This window comes from Rhinoraja longicauda, chromosome 19 (genome assembly GCF_053455715.1).
Source record: "Rhinoraja longicauda isolate Sanriku21f chromosome 19, sRhiLon1.1, whole genome shotgun sequence".
NCBI classification, from domain to species: Eukaryota; Metazoa; Chordata; class Chondrichthyes; order Rajiformes; family Arhynchobatidae; genus Rhinoraja; species Rhinoraja longicauda.
In genome coordinates, this window is record NC_135971.1 from 30,314,559 (window position 1) to 30,338,786 (window position 24,228).

The 24,228-nt window shown below is 44.0% G+C and overlaps 1 protein-coding gene across 1 annotated transcript in view; it reads left to right on the plus strand.

Moving 5' to 3' along the window:
- The first annotated feature begins 458 nt into the window (after nucleotides 1-458).
- LOC144602753 (class I histocompatibility antigen, F10 alpha chain-like) overlaps nucleotides 459-24,228 on the plus strand; it is a 31,844-nt gene continuing 8,074 nt past the window's right edge. The window contains exons 1-4 of the mRNA XM_078415890.1: nucleotides 459-550; nucleotides 15,354-15,614; nucleotides 19,888-20,163; nucleotides 22,986-23,252. Of these exons, the coding sequence (XP_078272016.1) occupies nucleotides 499-550; nucleotides 15,354-15,614; nucleotides 19,888-20,163; nucleotides 22,986-23,252 (856 nt within the window). The 5' untranslated portion in view covers nucleotides 459-498. The remainder of the gene's footprint in view (nucleotides 551-15,353; nucleotides 15,615-19,887; nucleotides 20,164-22,985; nucleotides 23,253-24,228) is intronic.

The following is a 24,228-nucleotide window of genomic DNA, read 5'->3' on the forward strand; positions in this document are numbered from 1 at the left end:
GAGGTCTTTTACGACCGAGATGAGAAAGTTTTTTTTCACACAGAGAGTGGTGAGTCTGTGGAATTCCCTGCTACAGAAGGTAGTTGAGGCCAGTTCATTGGATATATTTAAGAGGGAGTTAGATGTGGCCCTTGTGGCTAAAGGGATCAGAGGGTATGGAGAGAAGGGAGGTACAGGATACTGAGCTGGATGATCACCCATGATCATATTGAATGGCGGTGCTGGCTCGAAGGGCCGAACGGCCTACTCCTGCACCTATTTTCTATATTTCTATGGTTCTGAGTTCTACCAGTGTCTTTCTTTATTGTAAATCGGCATCTGCACCTCCTCGTCTCTCCATTGCAGTGAATTGTTCGTGCTGGTCCAATGACCTCGCTCGACAACCGGTGACGATGAGTGTTATTTTTACTCTGATTGCATGGTGAGGTCCTGCTTTGATGGACTGTTGGTGAGGTTTGGCTCAGTCGCTGCACTTGACTGTAAGAGGCCGTGCGCGGAATGGTTCTGTTCCTCTTGCTGAGTTTCTTCCGCGTACAAGGGGCTCTAGCCGGTAAGTTAACGATTCTCGTTTTATTCGCTACTGGCTAAAGTTTCTTGACTTTTTCTCAATCTGGACAGGAGGCGACTCGGTTTAAAAAGCGCGCATTACACATTCAGCCTGAGGTTCATGCGAACGTTAAAAGGGTTTAATCACCCTGTTTCAGGACATTCCAGACTAGATTTTCTGCTTTGATTTGCACCATACCCGGTTTCCTTTGTGTAAGAAGGAACTACAGATGCAAAATCAGTAAAAGATCAACACACACTCTGCATTTTGTTATTGACTGAGCGATAACTCCAAACGTGCAGTCGTCACGTTTACGTTGTGTTTAAATGATCTGGATAAGGGGATTGAAGGTTTTGTGACCAAATTTGCAGATGATCATAAAATAGAAGGCACCTATTTTAGGCAATGCAGAGGAAGCAAGGACTTGGACAGATTAGGAGAGTGGGCAGAGAAGTGGCAGATGACATTCAGTATGGCAAAGTGTGGAGTTATGCATTTTGGTAATAAGAATAAAGGCGCAGATTATTTTCCAAATTGAGAAGTAATCTAGAAATCGGAGGCGCACAGTGACATGGGGGTGCTGGTGCAGGGCACCCAAAAAGTGAATTTGCAAATTGAATCAGTAGTCAGGAATGCAATTTCGATGCTAGTATTTATGTCAAGGGAACTGGAATACAAAAACAGAGATGTCATTCTGTGGCTCTAAAAGCGCTGTGTGCAAATTTGGGCCCCCAATCTGAGGAAGGATGTGCTGGCTCTGGAGAGGGTCCAGAGGAGGTTTACAAGAATGATTCCATGAATGAGTGAGTGGGTTAACATATGATGATCGTTTGGCAACACTGGGCCTCTACTCGCTGGAGTTGAGAAGGTTGAGGGAGGAACCTCATTGAACCTTACAGAATAATGAAAAACACAGATGGAGTGGATGTGGAAAGGATGTTTCCACTGGTGGGAGAGTCTAGGACCAGAGGTCATTGCCTCAGAATTAAAGGGTGCTCTTTTAGAAAGAAGGTGAGGAGGAACCTCTTTAGTCAGAGGGTAGTTAATCTGTGGAACTAATTGCCGCTGGGCTGTGGAGGCCAAGTTGGTAGATATTTTTAAGGCAGCGATTGACAAATTCTTGATTAGAATGGGTGTCAAGGGTTATGGAGGTGAAGGCAGGAAAATGGGATTAGGAGGCAAAGATCAGTCATGATCAAATGGTGTCGTGGACTCGATGGGCCGAATGGCCTAATTCTACTCCTGTAACGTGCACTTGTTATTGGTAAGAGGGGAAGTGAAACCTTAGTTTTACGAACATTTCCCCATCTTTTCACATTTACTTTGAGTCATGCAGCAGGAAAACATGCACCTCGGCCAAACTCATCCATGCTGACCAAGATGCCCCATCTAAGGTACTCCAATTTGCCCGCATTAAGCTGATTTTGTTCTCAAACATTCCTTTTTTATATGTATTTTTTCACATATATATATATAGTGTGCAGTGAAAGAATATATATAAGCTGATTTCGTTCTCAAACATTCCTTTATATATATATTCTTTCACTGCACACCATATATATATATATATATATATATATATATATATATATATATATATATAGTGTTGCTGAAAGTAAAATTTTTATTGTTCTGTCTGGAACACATGATAATGAAACACTTGATTCTTGATTAGGTACACGTGACAATAAACTAATCTAAACTATGCATGTATCTGCCCGAATGTCTTTTAAATGTTGTTACTGTATCTGCCTCAGCTACTTTCTCTGGCAGATTAGTTTCCCATTGGGTTCTTGTTAAATCTCTTCCCTGACAATAGAATTCCAGTTTCCAGTTTAGTTTATGGTCATGTGCACTGAGGTACAGTGAAAAACATTTGTTGCATGCAAACCAGTCAACAGAAAGAAAATATATGATTACAATCAATCCAATCACAGTGTATAGATGCATAATAAGGAAATAATGTTTAGTGCAAGGTAAAGCCAGTAAAGTCTGATCAAGGATAGTCCGAGGGTCACCAAAGAGGTAGATAGTAGTTCAGCACTGCTCTCTGGTTGTGGTAGGATGATTCAGTTGCCTGATAACAGCTGGGATGAAACTGTCCCTGAATCTGGTGGTGTGCGTTTTCACACTTATGTACCATTTGCCTGAAGGGAGATTGGAGAAGAGGGAGTGGCCAGGGTATGATTCATCCATGATTATGTTGCTGGCCTTGCTGAGGCAGCGGGAGGTGTAAACAGAGTCAATAGAAGGGAGTCAGGAGGAATGGATGGGTAGTGGAAAGTAAATAAACATTCACTTCCTGGTTCTGATCATGTCCAACCCACTCTTCGAGGTAATACCCTCTAATCCAGGCAGCATTCTGGAGGCAGGTAAATATTTGAGGAACTGGGAACTAAGGGCTGTGGTAAACTGGCAGAGAGAGAGAAAGAAAGCTTTGGATAAATTAACTGTGACCATATTGAATGATGGTTCATGCTTAAGGGGCATAGTGGTCATCTCCAGCTCCTATTTTCTTGTGCTGATGATCTGCGCTGATTAACACAGTCACGTTTCTACTTGGAATAATTATAGTAGATATCGCATATGGTATCGCCCTTCCTCACACAGCATCTGCCATTCCTTCTGCCACGCTAAATTATCATATTGGAACCAATTTGACACTTGGGTGTCTGAATGCATTTCGCAAAACCGAATAATGTCCCAGCCCTACATGTCACCCGTCCATGTTTTCCAGGGATGCGGCCTGATCCTTTGAGCTGCTCCAGAACATTTTGCCTTTTCTAATAATGGTCTCCCTGCACACTCAAACGTACCCCCCCCCCCCCTCGTTAGGCCATTTATAATATCAAAGTAATGCAAAAGTGGAAGTTAAAATAGAAAGGAGATAAGGAAGAATTTCTTTAGTCAGAGGGTGGTGAATCTGTGGGATTAATTGCCACTGGTGGCTGTAGAGGCCAAGTCATTGGGTATGTCAAAGCGGAGATTGACAAATGTTTGATTAGTTAGGTTTAGTTTTTAGTTTAGAAAAACAGCACGGAAAAAGGCCCTTCGGCCCTATGAATCTGTGCTGACCAGCAATCCCCGCACATTAACGCTACCTACACACACTGGGGAAAATTTACACTTGTACAAAGGCAATTAACCTACAAACCTGCACCTCTTTGGAGTGTGGGAGGAAACCGAAGAACTCGGAGAAAAACCACGAGGTCACGGAGAAAACGTACAAACTCCGTACAGACAGCAGCTGTAGTTGGGATCGAACCCGGGTCTCCAGCGCTGCATGTGCTGTAAGGCAGCAACACTACCGCTGCGCCACTGTGCTGACAGATTAGTAAGAATGTCAAAGGTCACAGGGAGAAGATAGGATAATGGGGTTGAGAGGGAATGATAGGTCAGCCATTAATAAATGGTGGCGTAGACTCGATGGGCTGAACAACCTAATTCTGCTCCTATGACTTTTGAAGTTACGAATAGTTAGTACCAAGTGCTCATGAACATGAGGGATACTCTTTTTTTCTCCCCAGACTGGTGTGGCTGGAACCAAAATTCACAGTTTAAAAATAAGGGTTCAAACATTCTTATGGCACCAAAACACGGTGACAATTGTGTATTGCCGCGGTTAGGTCTGCCATATGATTTTACCGAGTAGTATGTGAAACAAAGCATTTCGCTGTACCTAGGTGCATGTGAAAATAAATATCAATGAATCACTGAATTCAGTGTAGTAATGAGATGAGATCTTTTCACCCAGAGGGTAATTAGTCTTTCAAATTCTCTGCCCAAGAAGGCTGTGGGCATTCAGTCAATCAGGTGCTTGAGGCAGGGATAGGAAGATGCTTGGATACAAAAGGAATCGTAGGTTAGTTCGGAAAAATGGTGTTCTGCTACAGGATCAGTTATGATCTTATAGAATATCAGTGATTGGGGACAAAGGATGAATGGCACCCTTTAGCTTGTGTTATGTTTGTCCACACTCCACAAGAGAGTCAAGAAGGAGAGAGAGTCAAGAGTGTTCAATTGTCATGTTATGACTACAAAACAATGAAATGCTTGCAGCAGCATAGCAGACCTGTAAGACAATACAAACAGATAACATACTAAAAGTTCAGTAAATTGATAATTCCAATACTTATGCAAATACACCTTGAATACCTAGTTCAGCCAAAGACAGTCCATTGGTCTGCAAGGTCCAACTTGACACATTACCTTCCCATGCTCACCAGCGATGACGCCTGATCTGCTGAGTTACTCCAACAATTTGTCTTTATTTTGTTAATTATTCATAGTTGAGTTTAGTGTAGTTCATTGTTCAATATGGGAAGAATTTAATAATCTTGCAATCACATTCAAGCACGCATCTATGGAGCCATACGAAACAATGACATTATCCTTCGATGGTAATAATCTAAATTGGTGAAAGGAGAAACAGACAGAGATATAAAGAATAACATATTTATAGCAGTTCCAATGTGGGAAAATGCTACAATGAGATTTGTAAGCACATTTTTTGTAAAATTTTACTTTGAGCAGTGTCATGGCATTACATGACAATGAGCAAAATAAACATTTAAGGTGCATCGTGAAGGAAGAATAAGAGGTCGGGATATTTAGGGAGCAATTCTACAACTTAGGCCTGCTCTTCAGACGAAGTACTTATATTTGTGAATAATCAGGAAGTTACACTGCCCCATTCATCATGGAGACTGACCTCCCCTCCATCGAAGGGATCTATACGAGACGGTGCCTCAAAAAGGTAGCCAACATCATCACCCTAGCCACGCTCTCATTACCTCCTACGATGGGGAAGAAAGTATAGGTGTTTGAAAACCATGACCTCCAGGTTCAAGAATAGCTTCTTCCCAACAACCATCACGCACTTGAACACTACACAACACCAACCTCAACTGTGAAATTCTATGGACTGTCTTTAGTTGCACCGAGGACTGAGATTTTGTTTGTATCAGTATTGAGGTTAGTAATATATTGATTTTATTTTTGTTGGTTTTATTGCGTATTTTCTTTGTGTATTGTGTGTACAGACCTGTTATCCTGCTCTAAGTAAAAATCTTTGTTCCATTTCTCTGTGTATGTGTATGTGTGTACACACACACGCACGTACACGCACATGCGCGCGCACACATATACATACACACACACACACACATATTTTGGTGTCGGAGAAACAGGCATAGACATTTAAAACACAGTATATGGGGAAAAATGCAGGGGGAGGAGCTGTGTAGGAAGGAACTGCAGATGCTGGTTTGAACCAAAGATGGACAAAAAAAGCTGGAGTAACTCAGCGAGTCAGACAGCGACTCTGGAGAAAAGGAGTAGGTAACGTTTCGGGGCAAGACCCTTCTTCAGACTGATAATCAGGGGAAAGCGAAATGAGAGGTACAGATAGTGGTATAGAGAGATATCAGAACAAATGAATGCAAGATATGCTTTGAATGAAAGAGCTGTTGGTCTTAGATATTTAATTGCAGCTCCTCAGAATTTAAGGTATGAATATTTTTCAATCAGAAAGATGATGAGTGAATGGGATGGAGCAAGTTAGCACAATGATGACAAAGTCTGAAGAAGGGCCTAGACATGAAACATCACCCATTACTTCTCTCCAGAGATGCCGCCTGTCCCGCTGAGTTACTCCAGCATTTTGTATCCATCGCTAAGTGCTGGAGTAACTCAGCCGGCCAGGCAGCATCTCCGGAGAACATGGGTAGGGTCTGCAGACTGAAGAAGGGATCTTGACCCGTAACATCTATCCATCATCACATATCCATGATCTCCAGTGATGCTGCTTTACCCGCTATGTTGCTCCAGCACTGTGTGTCTCTTTCTTTGTAAACCAACATTTGTCATTCCTTGTCTCCACAATGTAAATTGACTGTCATTTGTAGGTAATGATAGAATCTGGTGAGAGATGATGGGAATTTGGGAAGAATAAGAATGGGTTGGTCGAAAGTAAAGAGAATTTAATTGTCATTATACTGGCAATGGAACAATGAAATTCTTATGCACATATTGAATATACACCAGTCCGTGATGGAATAAATTAATATTAGTAATACCAGGTAACCAGACCATAATAGTGCAAAAACAAAATGTCCTTACTGCAACCAAAATAAAGTCCATAGCAGGTCAGAGTTGTTGAGGTAAGGTTGTGGTTAGCGTTGTGCAGTGTTTAAAAGCCTGCTGCTGGTGACAAAAAGCTGTTGGAGCTCACAGTTCTCAGACTCTCTAACCTCAAAGGTAGTTCATTGGTATTTTATTTGTGGCATGTACCAAGGAACAGTGAAATTCATTTTTGTATACAGTTTAGTACAAGTATCACTATAGATAAGCCCTTAGATACATCCTAGATAAGCATTTCAGATACAGTACAAGTGTATAGCAGTAATACGCTGAGACAGTATACAGTGTCACCAGATTTTGGTGCCATTTTCAAGTCCCAGTTGTTGTAAGTAGTAACAGGGTTCTTGCCCTGACCATGAGGCCCATTGTCCCAGCGTTGTTGCTGGGTCAGCCTGGCCAAGCGAAGCTGTGGTGTCCTCTACTGCTGCAGGGCACAACTGGTCCATGCGCCCTGCCTCTTGGAGCGGCACCTGGAACAGCCAAGCCCCAGGCTGCTGCAGGGCCTCCAGTGCCCACTCCACCATAGAGGCAGTGCACTCCCTCCTGCAGGCAGTCTGCCTATAAGCCATCCATCTGACTCCTTCCACTCTGGGTGGGCGAGCCGGGCCTTCCACTTGGGTCCTCTATCCTCGGTCCACAGCGATCAGGAAATCGGCCCATGATGGATGGACCAGATCTTCCGGGCAAATTCCCGGTCCAGGGTGGCCGGCCCTGAGAGTATGGCCAGGGTGGTGTGGGTCTCTGATGATATTAGCTGTCTTTCTGAGGCAGCACCTCCTGTAGATCCATTCAATAATGGGATGGAATGGTATGAAGTTAGTGCATCATGGTCAGAATGGACTCTGGTGGCTGAAGGGTCTGTTTGTGTGTCTCTGTGACTCTATGTGTGGATAATGCATCGAAAGTGTAAGAGTAGGCGAAGGCGCATTCTAAATGATGGGATGCACATATCATTGAAAAAGTATTGATCTGTAAAATGCTAAATCATCATTTCATTGCAGGAGACTGGAGTTTAATGGTCGGCAATCCACATAAACACTTGTTCACGTCTATGGAGAGTTTTGCAGACTGCTCCGATTACAATAAATTAACACATAAAGGAAGTGGGGTAGATACATGAAGGTATATTCGTTCTATCCGGAGATGCTGCATGCTCTGCTGAGTTACTCCAACCTACAAAGCCCTCCATAACCTGGCCCCATCCTACCTGACCGACCTCCTCCACAGGCACACTCCCACCTGCACCCTCCGCTCTGCTGCTGCCAATCTCCTATCCCCCCACATCCGGACCAAACTCAGATCCTGGGGGGACAGGGCTTTCTCCATCGCTGCTCCCACCCTATGGAACTCACTACCCCAAACCGTTAGAGACTCCTCCACACTCACCACATTCAAAACATCGCTGAAGTCTCACCTGTTCAGTACTGCCTTCAACCACTGAAGGTCACCTCACCTTCTGTCTCCTTTCTCTGTTCATTTATTTATTTACTTATTTATCTATTTATTCATTTCCCTATGTTCTCAAAATCTCTGTAAAGCGTCTTTGAGTATAAGAAAAGCGCTATATAAATAAAATGCATTATTATTATTATTATTATTATTTTGTCTCTATCTTTGGTGTAAATCAGCATCTGCTGTTCCTTCCTACCCAGATACAAGAAGGGTCCTGACAATGGGCTCCGTTTGCATGGAGTTTACATGTTTTCCCTGTGACCGCTCGCGTTTCCCCTGGGTGCTCCGGTTTCCTTCCACATTCCATAAACTTTTAGGTTTAAAGGCCTCTGTAAATTGACCCTACTGTGCAGGATGTGAAACAGGGAGAACATAGAACTAGTGTATGGGTGATTAATGGTCAGCGCAGACTGAGTGGGCAGGAAGGCCTGTTTCCATGTTAATAAAGATTGGTGAGCATGATACCAGAATTCAAACGTTACAGAGACAAACACATTTTAGTTTGTTCAGACAGGAACACCCAAGAATGTTTTTATTCGAAGAGAACAACGAAGTGATAAATTTTAGGTTTAGATTTAGAGATACAGCGCGGAAACAGGCCCTTCGGCCCACCGGGTCCGCGCCACCCAGCGATCCTCGCACATTAACACTATCCGACACACACTAGGGACAATTTTTTGTTAACATTTACCCAGTCAATTAACCTACATACCTGTACGTCTTTGGTTTGCAGGTACAAAGTTCAACAGTGAGCAATGCTTAATCTAATCTTATACTTAGAACATTGTAGAAGTAGGGCATTCAGCACAGGGAGGCTATCTCATTTGGGGGGGACGAGAACAAAGGGGGAACTGTGGGGGTGGGAGCGCCACTGAGAATGAAGGGGGAACTGTGGGGATGGGGTCTGCTGCCATGTGCGGCAGCAGGAAGTGGATAGGATCGTTCGGTACTTTTGTAACTTTGTCTGAGCCAACACATGGCGACGCTTGTGTACTGCCCAGGTTCAGTTTAGTTTATTGTCATGTGTACCAAGGTACAGTGAAAAGCTTTTTGTTGCGTGTTAACCAGTCAGTAGAAAGACAACACATGATTACAATCAAAGCATTTGCAGTGTAGAGATACATGATAAGGGAATAATGTTTAGTGCAAGGTGAAGCCAGCAAAGTCCGGTCAAGGATAAGCCGAAGTTGTATGGAAAACAAAGCATTTCACTATACCCAGGTACCGTAGGTACAAGTGACAATAAAATATCATTCCTTCATTCATTCTTTCATTCATCAGTCCTACCCCCCCCCCCCAACTTATTTTCCATAACCATGGAGCACTGTCGCACATGACTGCCAATGCTCCTTTGATTATTTTTTTTGCCATTAACCTGTGATGAGCTGGTTAATGGGTTTTGTGAAGTACAGCACAGTGGTGCAATGGTAGAGTTGTTGCCTCATTGTGCCAGAGACCCAGGTTGAATCCTGACCTCGGGTCCACCTGTGGAGTTTGCACGGTTTCCTCCCACACCCCAAAGACATGCAGGTTTGTAGGTTAAATGGCCTATGTAAAATGCCCCTGGTGTGTCAGTAGTGGACGAGAAGCGGGAAAGACTAGTGTGAATGGGAGATCAATGGTCAGTATGGACTCAGTGGGCCGAAGGGCCTGTTTCCATGCTGTAAATCTGAACTAACCTAAAAACTAATAAAATTACTGATGTATTGCAAGTGGCTGGATTCAAAACTACTGAAGACGGGTCGTGACTGAAAATGTTACCTGGCCATTCCATCCACAGATGCTGCCTGACTCACTGAGTTCCTCCAGCATTTCATTGCTCAAAATTCCAACATGTCTCTACTTGTTTGAACAACACTGTTGTTTTTTATTTTTGTGATATTTTAGCGGTAGAATTGCATGCCAAAATGTTCATAGTTTGTAGTGTTGAAAATGATAGTAATTCATTAATGCATGCAGGAATAGTAATAAAAATGCAGAAAATGTTGGCAATATGCAGCAGGTCAGGCCACATCTGTGGGAAGGAAAGCAGAGCTAATGTTTCAGGCCAGAGACCCTTCAGGACTGTGAAGGAGGAAAAAGAAGAAACGAGGAACTGAAGATGCTGGTTAACAAAAAAAAGACACAGTGCTCGAATGACTCAGTGGGACAGGCAGCACTACTGGAGAACGTGGGATGGTGATGATTCGGGTCGGGATCATTCTTCAGACTGATTGTGGGGCAAATAAAGCTGGAAGAGAGGAGGGGCAGGACAAAGTATGGCAGATGATAGGTGATAGATACCACAACGAGAGAGCAGCCCTGAACTATCTGCCTCATTGGTGACCCTCGGACTTTCTTTGATCGGACTTTACGGGCTTTACCTTGCACTGAATGTTATTCCCTCATCATGTATCTCGACACCTTTAGTGGTTTCATTGTAATCGTGTATTGTCTTTACGCTGACTGGTTAGCACGCAACAAAAGTTTTTCGCTGTACCTCGTTACACATGGCAATAAACTAAAATAAAATGTTGTAGAGTGGATTTTCCGACAGGCAAATGATTGGACAAAGGCCAGAGAAGAAAAGGGGTTTAACGAATGGTGAATTGTGAAAATAGAGGAATGGATAAAGGTGACGGGGGAAGGCAGAGGTAGATGCAAGTTAAGATGGGGCAAAGGGGAGGGGGAGAAATGAGGGGTTAGGTTTACAATCTATTTGTAAACACAGAACAATGCTGCACAAGGCAGGATGTAGAGGAAGGAACTGCTGATAACCAAAGAAAGACACAAAAAGCTGGAGTAACTCAGTGGGCCAGGCAGCATCTCTGGAGAGAAGGAATGGGTGACGTTTCGGGTCCAGACCCTTCTTCGCCCATGAGATCTAGGCCGACTGTGATGCCTGTTTAAATTAATCCCACATCACCATGTGGTCTATACCCCTCTATTTCCTGCCTGCTCATGTGTGTGTGTCTGTAAATCCACAAAAATTGTGCTGTAGTATCGGCATTCACGTCTCCCAGGAGTGTGTTCCAGGCACCTACCACTTTCTGTGTCCCAATGTCCCACTTTTGCATCGGCATAGACTAGACGACCATTTAAAAAAGCACTTGCATTCTGTATGTCAATGCCTGCTGGAACTCCCAGCTGCTAGCCCTTTTAACTCTCCTTCCCATTACCAGACCGACCTTTCTGTCTTTAGCTTCCATTGCCAGAGTGAGGGCACATGCAATCTGGAGGAACAGCACTCCATATTCTACTTGGATAGCTTAGAGTCCAATGATATGAACATTGAATTTTTCAATTTGAGCCAATACCCTCTCCTTCCACCCCTCTCCCGCTCCCACCCCCACCCTTCACCCCACTTCCGCTCTTTCCTGTCCACCCTGATGTGCACCTATTTCTCCCACTACCTCCCACCCTCCCAGTCACTCCATTCCTTTTCCCTTTGTTTACCCGTCCCCCCTCCTCAATTCTCTCATTGTACTTTCATCCCCATCTTTCTCCTCCCCCTGTCTCCTTCCACCTATGGCCCTTCCTCTGGCTTTAGATTTCACTCATCTTATCTCGTTACCCGACACCCTTTGCCTCCTGTCTAAGAAGGAACTGCAGATGCTGGTTTAAACTGACACAAATTATTGGAGTAACTCAGCGGGACAGGCAGTATCTCTGGAGGGAAGGAATGGGTGACTTTTCCAAACATCATCCATTCCTTCTCTCCAGAGACGCTGCCTGCCCTGCTGAGTTACTCCAGCATTTTGTGTCTATCTTAGGGGTATAGATAAGATAGAGATTTTTCACCGCAGTTGTTATCTGGAATGAGCTGCAGGGAAGTTGGTGGAGGCAGATATAATCACTATGCCTATAAAGCATTTGGACTTTTGGTAGGAAAGACAGGGAGGGATAAGAGCATAATTCATGTAAGTGTAGATAAGCAACACAGTCAGCGTTGTTGTGTGGACAAGTGTAGACAAGATGGGGCAAAAGGTCCTGTTTGTATGCTGCACGATTCAGTTTATTTTAAGGTTGGGACCCTTCTTCAGACTGACCCTTCTTGAGTCTGAAATTGGGTCTCGACCCAAAACGTCATCCAGCCTTTTTCCCCAGAGACATGTTGCCTGACCCGTTGAGTTACTTTAGCAATTTGTGCTCAAGGTTGATAATGAGTTGTTCAATCCTGCTGTTTTTGTGTACAGGCAACATTTATCTCTGCATGTTCACAAGGGCAGACAGTGAGAGTAAACAGTTGAGAAACTAGTTTAGCAGGAAATCTGTGGTATTTGAGGAAGTATGAATGTGAGGCCTCTCCAGTGAGATGATAGGGGAAAGCTCTGACAAAGGGCAATGTGGTGAGCTATCAGAAGGTCATCAGGAAGCAGAAGGTAAATGTTACATTGGTATTTTTACAGTCTGCTATTGATGTACTGGCGTGGTGCAAACCGATTTGGACAACCTGTTTTATAATTGCTGCTCATGACGATTTAGAGATACAACGCAGAAATGGACCCTACAACTCAGAGTCCATGCTACCCAGCAATCCCTGTACACACGAGGGACAATTTATAATCTTTACCAAAGTCAATTAACCTACAAACATGTATGTCTTTGGAGTGTGGGAGGAAACTGGAGCACCCACGGAAACCCCACGCAGTTACGATAGAACATGAAATCTCCATGCAGACAGCACCCATGGTCAGGTTTGAACCTGGGTCTCTGGTGCTGTAAGGCAGCAACTCTCCCTCTGTGCCACTGTGTCACCCTGATTAGACTAATCGACTGAAGGTTATGACATAAACATGATGTGGTGCAACTAATTGAGATGTGGAGAGTGCAGCACAGAAACAAGCCCTTTGACCCACCAAGTCCTCGCTAACCATTTTGGTACCCGTTCTCTTTTAATCCTCCTGATATTTGCAATACCTACCCCTAGATTTTACTATTTACCGACACACGGAGTAATATATTGTGAACCAAATAACTGTCGTGACTTGCCATTGCGGGTGGAATATCTGAATATCATATTTCCAAATGTTGATCAGTATGGGCAGGTGGGGCAGCGATAGAGTTGTTGCCTTAAAGCGCCAGAGCCCCGGGTCCAATCCTGACTATGGGCGCTGGTATCACTATCTCTTATCTCGATACCTTCGATTTGTACCAGCATCTGCAGTTATTTTCCTACACAACCTGACTATGGGCGCGGTCTGTATGGAGCTTCTACATTCTCACCGTGACCTATGTGGATTTTCTCCAAGATCCGCGGTTTCTTCCCACACTCCAAAGACAAATAGGTTTGTAGGTTAATTGGCTTGATATAAATGTAAATTGTCCTTTGTGTGTGGGATAGTGTTAATGTGCAGGGATCGGTACGGACACGTTGGACTGAAGGGACTGCTTCCGCGCTGTATCTCAAGGTTCAAGGTTTCAAGGTCAGTTTATTGTCACATGTACCAATTAAGATACAGTGAAGTTCGAATTACCAAACAGCCATACTAAAAAAAGCAACAAGACACACAACTACATAAAAGTTCATGTAAACATCCACCAGAGTGGATTCCCCACGTTCCTCACTGTGATGGAAGGCAATAAAGTCAATCTCTTTCGTCTTTATCCTCCCGCGGTCGGGGCAGTTGAACCACCCGCAGTCGGGGCGATTGAAGCTCCAGCAGCCGGCAGTCGAAGCTCCTGCGTCAGGGCGGTTGAAAATTCCTGCAGCTTGGATTTCCCATAAGTCGGTCTCTGACCAGGGACCGCAAGCTCCACGTTGTTAGAATCCACATGCACCCATGGTGGAGCTCCGAGGTCGATCCCTGGCAAACGGATTGCCAGCTCCGTGATGTTAAGTCCGCAGGCTCCCACGATGGAGCTCCCGGTCGATCTCCAGCAAAGGCCGCCAACTCCTCAATGGTAGGCCGCAGTGCGGACGGTGATATGATGCAGAAAAAAAATTGCATCTCCGTCGAGGTAAGAAATTTGAAAAAGCTTCCCCCAACTCCCCCCCCCCCCTCCCCCCTCACCCCCCACATTAAACAAGCAAAAGAACACTAAAAAACATACATTTAACACAAACAAAGCAGGTACAAAGAAGGAAAGGACAGACAGACTGTTGGTGAAGAAGCCATTGCTGGCGCCACCTGGTGGTTCAAACCCAAGGTTTAAAGGTCAATTTATTGTCACATGTACCAATTAAGATACAGTGACATTTGATTTACCAGACAGCCATACAAAGTGAAAAACAACGAGACACACAACCACTTAAATTTTAACATAAACATCCACCACAGAGGACTGCACATTCCTCACTGTGATGGAAGGCAGTATTGTGCAAACTTTTTCCTCTTTGTTCCCCCGCGGTCGGGGCAGTCGAACGATCTGCAGTCGGGGAGATCAAAGCCCTGCAGCTGATGATCAAAGCTCCTGCGTTGGGGTGATTGAAGCTCCCATGTTGCGGTGGTTGAAACACTCTCCGCGGCTTGGAGCTCCTGAATCAGCCTCTTCTTACCAGAGACCGCGGGCTTCGCAAAGTTAAAGTTGGAGCTTCGATCCCCGGCAAAGAGATTGCAAGCTCTGCGATGGCAACGTGACGCAGACTCCCGCGGCTTTGAACGCCCGCTGGTCTCCAGGAAAGGCCACCAACTCCACGATGTTAGGCTGTAGTACAGACGGAGATATGATACAGAAAATATCGTATTCCAAGAGATTAAATACAGGTTTCCCGACCCCCACCCCCCATATAAACCAAACCAAGGAACACTAAAAACACACTTTTAACACACACTAAAAATAACAAAAAATAAGAAAGGACCGACAGACTGAGAGGCAGCCACTGCTGATGGCACCACCCGGTGTGCTAAAACTAAACTAAACTAATTGAAGTAAACTTGTCATTTAGAATCATAGAGCATAGAAACAGGCCCTTCAGCCCGGCTTATCTATGCCGACCAAGATGCCCCACCTACCCTTGACCCACCTATCTACATTTTAGCTTAGTTTAATTTATTATTAATGTCACGTGTACTGTTTTACAGTGATAATGTTTCCTGTGTGCTATCCAGACAGCGAAAAGCCTATACATGATTACAATGAAGCCGTTCACAATGTACAGATACAGGATAAAGGGTATAATGTTTAGTTCAAAGTGAGTCTGGTTGGTGTTTCGCAGATTTCTCTCCAAATCTTTCTTGGCCATAGAAATGTCTATTATTTGACAATATTGTATTATTTGATTCATGTCTAGGGACTCACACTCTGGTCTATTTCTACACCCTGAACCACGGGAGCACTCATCTACCAGAATACAGTGTCGTGGGAGTTCTGGACGGTTGTGAGATACAGTATTATGACAAAAACATGGTCATTACAGTTCCAAGACAGAAATGGATGGCGGCTGCATTTGACAGGAGCTACTGGGTGAGAAATACAGTCTCTGAAAATGGTTTCCATGGAATCATCAAAGGGCAAGTCGATGAATGGATGCGGAGGGTAAACGAAACAGCAAGTTAGTCCATTCATTTGAATACATTTGGATTGTGATCAATGTAAATTTAAAAAATCTAAAATTTCAGTAAAATCTCAGTAAATTTCTCACTGTGCCAGGTTTGATCCTGAACTTGAGCGAGTTTACATGTCTCCCTGTGACCACACATATTTCATCCAGGAGTTCCGGTTTCTTTCATCCCATATCTTGAAAACGTGAGGGTTTGTAGGTTAATTGGGCTGAGAATGGGTGAGAAAGTGGGATAACATAGATGTGTAGGAATGAACTGCAGATGCTGGTTTATAGCGAATATAGGCACAAAGAGCTGGAGTAACTCGGTGGAACAGGCAGCGTCTCTGGTTAGAAGGAATGGATGACTTTTTGGGTCGAGACCCTTCTTCAGACAGAGTGTCTCCCCTGTCTGAGGAAGGGTCTCAACTGGAAACGTCACACATTCGCTCTATCCAGAGATTCTACCTGTTCCGCTGAGTTACTCCAACATTTTGAGTCTATTTTGGGATAACATAAAACTAGTGTGAATGGATGATTGATGGTCGGCATGGACTTGGTGGGCTGAATGGCCCGTTTCCATGCTGAGTCTCTAATCTAAGAACTGCAGACCCTGGAAATGTGAAATAAAATCCAAAAATACCATTGGCTGATGGCTTAATCGTCAGCTTATCACCATAGCAACATGACATTACCCTGTGAGGGATACTCCCTATCAGGGATACTCCCAACCATACCTCCCACTCCTATATGCAACTTACACATTTAATTCTGTTTCTCTTACCATAGGTTCTGTTGAACCTGCTGTGTTTCCAGCATTTTACAAATCATTAAAATGTTGTTGGCTTATTGTTAAAATCCCTTGCATACCTCACCAATTGTCTTCACTTTTATTGACTGAATTTGAAAGAAATGTTGTGTGATATATTTAAAGGATAACCTAAAGGGCATGGTGGTGGAGCGGTAGAGTTGCTGCCTCACAGTGCCAGAGACCTGGGGTTGATCCTGGCCTCAGGTGCTGTCTGTGCAGAGTTTGTACGTTCTCCCCGTGACCTGTGTGGGTTTCCCCCGGGTGCTCCGGTTTCCTCACACACTCCAAAGGCATACAGGTTTGTAAGTTAATTAACTTTGGTAAAGATTATAATTTGTCCCTAGTGTGTAGGCTAGTGCTAGTGTACTAGTCGGTGGGGATCACTGGTCGGTGCGGACTCTGTGGACTGAAGGGCCTGTTTTCGCACTGCATCTCTAAATTATCTTGAGCAGCAATTGTAAAATAGGCTGTCCAAATCCATCTGCACCACTCTTGTCCATACATAATATTTGCCATTGGACATATTTTCATATTATTATTATTTCATATTTCAGATACAACGCGGAAACAGGCCTTTTCGGCCCACCAAGTCCGCACCGCCCAGCGATCCCCGCACATTAACACTATCCTACACACACTAGGGACAATTTTTACATTTCACCCAGTCAATTAACCTACATACCTCTACGTCTTTGGTTTAGAAAACTCCTCTACATGTTGGTTTAGAAAACTATCCCGCATACATTCCAAGAAATCCTCTTCCTCAGCACCCCTGCCAGTTTGATTCACCCAATCTATATGTAGATTGAAGTCACCCATTATAACTGTTTTACCTTTGTTGCACGCATTTCTAATTTCCTGTTTGTTGCACCCATTTCTAATTTCCTGTTTGGTTGCACGCATTTCTAATTTCCTGTTTGACTTGCTCCACGGTGATATCTCCTCGTGGGCTATGCCTACTTTGAAGAGATTCTCCTCCTCTACCCAACGGGGAGAACTGCGAGACCCTCTCTCACTGCTCCCCCAGTGACGTTCTCCACAGATGCTGCCTGACCCGCTGAGCAGCTCCATTCTAAGGGGAGTAAGAGGCGCCCATGGCTGACAAGGGAAGTCAAGGACAGCATAAAAATAAAAGAGAAGAAGTACAACAAAGCAAAGAAGAGTGGGAAGCCAGAGGACTGGGACTCTTTGAAAGAGCAACAGAAGATAACTAAAAAGGCAATACGGGGAGAAAAGTTGAGGTACGAGGGTAAACTAGCCAAAAATATAAAGGAGGATAGTAAAAGCTTTCTTAGGTATGTGAATAGACAATAGACAATAGACAATAGGTGCAGGAGGAGGCCATTCGGCCCTTCGAGCCAGCACCGCCATCCAACATGATCATGGCTGATCATTCTCAATCAGCACCCCGTTCCTGCCTTCTCCCCATACCCCCTGACTCCGCTATCCCCAAGATCTCTATCCAGCTCTCTCCCGAATGCATTTAGAGAATTGGCCTCCACTGCCCTCTGAGGCAGAGAACTCCACAGACTCACAACTCCCCGACTGAAAAAGGTCTTTCCTCATCTCAGTTCCAAATGGCCTACCCCCCATTCCCAAACTGTGGCCCCTCCTTCTGGACTCCCCCAACATTGGGAACATGTTTCCTGCCTCTAACGTGTCCAACCCCTTAATAATATTGAAAGTCAATAAGCCCTATCACCATTACTGTGTTAATTCAATGACATTCGTAGTGTATCATTGAACAAAGGAGGACTCGGCATGAGGGAACCACCGTGAGGGGGGTGGGGGGAGGTGGAAGAACAAAGGAAGACCTATAGGATACTTTATAACTTTGTCGGTGTCCTTCATGTGAAGACTCTTTGCATACCTTGAGTATGCAAAACAATGAATTTCAATGACAGAGGGAATGAATCACCAAGGTGGCTAAGGAAACGTCAACAAAATGTACCAGCATCAAAACTGAGCTACGCGTGCACCTCGAGTACAAGTAATCCGGAATGGGACCAACAAAGAATGTGAAGCAAATTGGCCAAAAGAGGAGCTGTGGACATGGATTAAGTCAGGCATTAAGATGTGTAGGGATTGTATCTGGAGACACAGAGACATGGTCAAGCCAGTCTCACCACAAGCATCAATGTCATTCCTTGCCCAACAAATCCACTCATGGGGTCATCTCAACCCCCGCACCCCACCCCTCCTCCTCCAGCAAATGGCTGCCCAATTCCAAACAACCTGGTGCTTATGAGGTTTTCGGAAACATGCTCAACAGGTAGCTGAGGGATGTGCAATGTGCCAGTATAACAAATCATGACTTGCAAACGGTAATGCCAACATTAGGACCCCCAGCAGCAGCTGGCCCACTCCAGCACCTACAGCTTGACTGTGTTTCTCTTTCAAAATCCTAGGGTTATATTGACGTTTTTTTAGTTTAGTTTAGAGATGAATCCGCGCTGACCAGCGATCTTTGGTTTCCTCCCATAACTCCAAAGACATACAATGACTCCTATGATTTATGTATGAGTTATTTAATCACCAGTTCCAGTGAGGATGAAGGTGGAGGATGGCAAAGGAAGGTGAGCTTGCATAACCAAAACGGTTGTAACTTTAGTTAAAAAGAAAAAAAGTGCATGCCAGGTTCAGGAGGATGGAATCAGACAGGAGCTTTGAGGAATGTAAAGAAAGGAGGGAATAACTCAAGTGGGTGAGTAGAGGGTGGCTCAGTGGGCCAGCGGTAGAGTTGCAGCCTTACAGTGCATGCAGCACCGGAGACCTGGCTTCGATCCTGACTACGGGTGCTGCCTGTACGGAGTTTGTAAGTTCTCCCCGTGACCGTGGGGGGTTTCTCCGAGATCTTCGGTTTCCTCCCACACTCCAAAGACATACAGGTATGTAGGTAAATTGGCTTGGTATAAATGTAAATGGTCCCTAGTGTTGGCTGAAGGGCATGTTTCGGCGCTGTATCTCTAAAGCTTAAAACTACAGGGGCCAATAGAGACCGCGAAGCTGCTTTGGCGAGTCTGATTACAGTAAGTCCCACATCTTTTTCTATCTATATTTAAAACACGAGGGAGAAGGTGGGATTGCTCAAGGATATAGAATGGATTATGTGCTTGGAGTTTGTGGATGTAGGCGAGGTACAAAACAAATACTTTGCATTTGGTTTCACCAAGAAAGACATGGAGAATAGAGAGATCAGTGTGGAGAATACTAACATGCAGGGGCACTTTGAAGTTAAGCAAGAGGAGGTGTTGGGGTAACTTGAAGAGCATTAAGGTGGATAAATCCCCAGGATAGAGGAGTGTAGCGGAAGGACAAATATTCAGGCTGTAGTTCAGTGACCAGTAGAGTTCTGCAGGGATCTATGCTGTGACCTTTGTTACTTGCAACATATATAAATTACTTGGACCCAGGTGCTCAGAAATTACCCCAGTCATAACAATTAATCAAATAAGTATTTTGTTTTTCTTTCAGATTATCACTATGTTCAAGGGCAGTTTGGTTGTGAGGTGAACGATCGCAGTCCCAATGTAGGGATATTGAAGTTGGCTTATGACGGAAGATATGCATTTAGTTTTGATAAGGACAAACTAAAGTGGACGGTGCATGATCCGGTGGCTGAGCCCTTCAAAGAGAAATGGGACAAGAATGAAAAAATGAACCGTTATTTCAAGAGCTTGTTAGAAAATGACTGTGTGGATTTATGGAAAACATACTATGCAATTGGAAAAACATACCTGACCAGAAAAGGTGAGTTCGCAACAAAGAGTGTTGTTTTGTGATGGTAGGCAATGAGCAATATTTCACTCTGAGGCAATGAGTAATATTATCTCTGACCCAATAATGACAGAGGGAAAGGTCATTTGGCCCATTGAGTCGAAGCTAGTTTTCAATGCAATGTCACCAAACTGTTCCACAGCGCTCTCTCTCTCACAGCTTGCACTCAGCTCCCTCTGATTCTCCTTTCAATCAGCTGCAGTGTGGATAATTTGAAATGTCCAACTAACTCACTGGCATGTCTTTGGTATGTGGGACAAAACTGGAGCACATGGAGGAAGCCAACTGAGTCATCAGGTCATTAGTGATAGGAGCAGAATTAGAACATTCGGCCCATCAAGTCTACTCTGCCATTCAATCATGTCTGATCTATCTCTCGCTCCTAACCACAGTCTCCAGCCTTCTCCCCATATCCCCTGACACACATACTAATCAAGAGTCTATCTATCTATGCCTTAAAAATATCCATTGATGGCCTCCACAGCCTTCTGTGGCAAATAATTCCAAGATTCACCACCCTCTGACAAAATACATTCCTCCTCATTTCCTTCATAAATGAATGTCTTTTAATATTGAGACTATGACTTCTAGTTGTAGACTATCCCACCAGTGGAGACATCCTCTCCACATCCATTCTATCCATGTCTTTCACTATTTGGTATGTTTCAATGAGGTTCTCCCTTATTCTTCTAAACTCCAACGAATGCAGGCCCAGTGCCGTCAAACGCTCATCATATGTTAACCCGTTTATTTCTGGGATCATTCTTGTAATCTCCTCTGGACCCTCTCCAGAGCCAACACATCCTTCCTCAGATATGGTGCCCGAAATTGCTCGCAATACTCCAAATGCGGCCTGACCAGTGCCTTACCCGAGCTTCAGCGTTACACCACTGTTTGACAGGGAGAAAGTGTAATTGATGTCTTTCATGTTACTTAACCATGGCTTTTCTTGACCACAGTTGGCAGCCCCTAATCGGGTCTACATCACACATCTCTATAGAGCACAGTGTTCAGCTTCAGAGGGCAAAATGTAAACGAGATGTGCAGATGAAGTGTTTTTTTGCACAGAGAGACCTAGAATGCACTACCAGGAGTGGTGGTAGAGGCGGACATGGTAATGGTGCTGAAGAAGGTTTTGGACAGGCTGATGGAGATGCAGGAAATACAAGGATATGGATCACATGCAGGCAGTGGAGATTAGTTTGGGTGTATTTTAGTGATAGAGTATGGAAACAGGATCTTTGGGCCACTGAGTCCGCACCAACCAGCAATCACCCGTTCATTAGTTCTGTCCCACAAGCTAGAGACAATTTACAGAAGCCAGTTTCTCCTCAGTTATCAAGTTCCCAAGTAAGCCATTTGGTCCTCAAACCTGCCACCATTCAATATGACCATGGCTGATGTTCCTCATGCCTCTACACCTGTTCAGTGCCAATTCCTCATTGCTCTCAATACCCCGATCTTTCACAACCGCCACATTAAACACTTCCAATGATCCTGCTTTCACAAATCTCTAAGGTAGAGATTGCCAGAGGATGACCACTCTCTGCAAAAAGAGATTTCTAAACAAATGACTGCTCCCTTTTATCTCGTAACTTGTGTCCCCTGTTGAAGACGAGTGAAAATACTGCCAATTTTAAGCGTTTCCACTCCCCAATTGGCCTTTATTTTGTAACTTGTCAATTATTTAACATTGTCAATTATAGTGAAAAGATTTGCTGGTTTATTATTGTCACGTGAACTGAGATAAAGTCTAAAATTTGTCTGTATTATCCAGACAGATCATACTACACGTAACAACAATCAAGCCATCCACAAATAGAACAGTGCAAAGAGAAAAATATTCAGAGTGCAGAATATACAGTTACAATATATTGTATTCTCACCAACTTCTACAGATGCACCATAGAAAGCATTTTATCAGGATGCATTACAGTTTGGTTTGGAAACAGCTCCATCCAAGAAATTACAGCGAATTGTGGGCGCAGCCCAGATTATCACACAAACCAACTTCCCTTCTATTGACTCAATTTATACAGTACCTTATGCTGCCTCAACAAGGCCAGCAGCATAATCAAGGACATGTCACACCCTGGCCACTCCCTCTTATCTCCTCTCCCATCAGGCAAATGTATAGAAGTGTGAAACGCACATCACCAGATTCAGGGACGTTTCTTTCCAGCTGTTATCAGGCAACTGAATCATCCTACCATAACCAGAGAGCAGTGCTGAACCACTATCTACTTCAGTGATGACACTCACACTATCCATGATTGGATTATGCTGGCTTTACCTTACATTAAATGTTATTCCCTTATAATATATCAGTAGACTGTAAATGGATCGATTGTAATCATATATTGTCTTTCTGCTGACTGGTTAGCGTGCATCAGAAGCTTTTCACTCTACCTCGGTACATGTGACAATCAACTAAACTGAACTAATAGCATTACAGTTACAGAGAAGGTGCAGATCAAAAATTGTGCATGGATCACAATAGTTAGTTGGTAGGTCAGGACAACACCTTATCTTACATGAGAATAATTCAGTAGTCCGATAACAGTGGGGAAGAACCTGTTCTTGAACCTAATGGTACGTGATTTCAAACTTTTTTTGTGTACTGTCTTAACAGTACCATTTCTTTGCAACCTCGTGGTTGGGTAATGGTGACGAAAGAGGCAAAATGGGGCGGATGTAGACGTAGCTTGGTGGTTGCAGTGGGCTGAAGAATATTTTGTGTTGGGTGACCGTGCAAGTTTTACTGAGGTGTAAATAACCAACTTACTGTCTTGTAGTTTCCCCTGAGGTCTCTCTCGCTGCCCGCCCTGATGATCATTCAGTCCTGTACTGCACTGTGTTTGGATTTTACCCACCGGCCATCAATGTGAGCTGGTTGCAGAATGGTCAACATATCTCTGAGACCAAATCTTCTGGGGTCGTACCCAACAGCAATGGAACATATCATCTAAGGTCTGTCCTTGAGTATGATCCATATGATGGGAAACAGTATTCCTGTCATGTCGATCACAGCAGCCTGCCCGGTGGGAAGACCATCATCTGGGGTAAGGACGTTAAAAATTATTTCATAGATAGAAGAAGCTGAAGTGTTAATGAAACAGTTTATCATTATCTTCTGTCGTTTCCATTTTAATAATTGTGACTGAATCCCATATTCCAAGATGCTTAAACTTTCTTTGTTTAGTGGTGTTGCTCGAAGCCATCGTGTAATCAGCACCCACTCTCCACAATGAGCGGAAGACTTTCTCAACGGAAAATATCTCAAAAGTAACTAAATAGCTAATATACAAGGAAGGAGCATTTGAGATTCTCAGTGGTGGAACTGAAATCAATGAAAAATGTTTTTAAATAAAAAATGAATAACAGCAAGGCACTGGGGGAGTACATGCCCCAATCCGAATCAATGGTGCGAAGTGGAAATGATTGAGAGCTTCGTGTTCTATGGCATGAATCTATCCAATATTCTGTCATGGACTGACCACATCACCAAGGAGGCTCACTGCATCTCTACTTCCTCAGGAGACTGAGGATATTCATCATGTCTCTGGTGACTCTTGCAAACATCTATAGATGCCGCTGGAGAAAGCATGTTGTTTGGTTGCATCACAACTTGATTTGGGAACTGCTCTGCCCAAGACTGCAAGAAAATACAAAGAGTTAAAGATCATCAAACAGACCAGACTTCCCACTATTAACTCAATACACACCAGGTTGCCTTGGAAAACGAGACTTATCCCACCCTAGCCATTCCTCCTCCTTCCTGCTCCCATCAGGCTCTAGGTACAGAAAGTTGAAAATGTGCACTACCCGACTCAGGAACGCCCCCTTTCCATCTGTAATCAGCCTTTGGCAGTGCCCTTCCATAATCATATCATATCATATACATACAGCCGGAAACAGGCCTTTTCGGCCCTCCAAGTCCGTGCCGCCCAGTGATCCCCGTACATTAACACTATCCTACACCCACTAGGGACAATTTTTACATTTGCCCAGCCAATTAACCTACATACCTGTACGTCT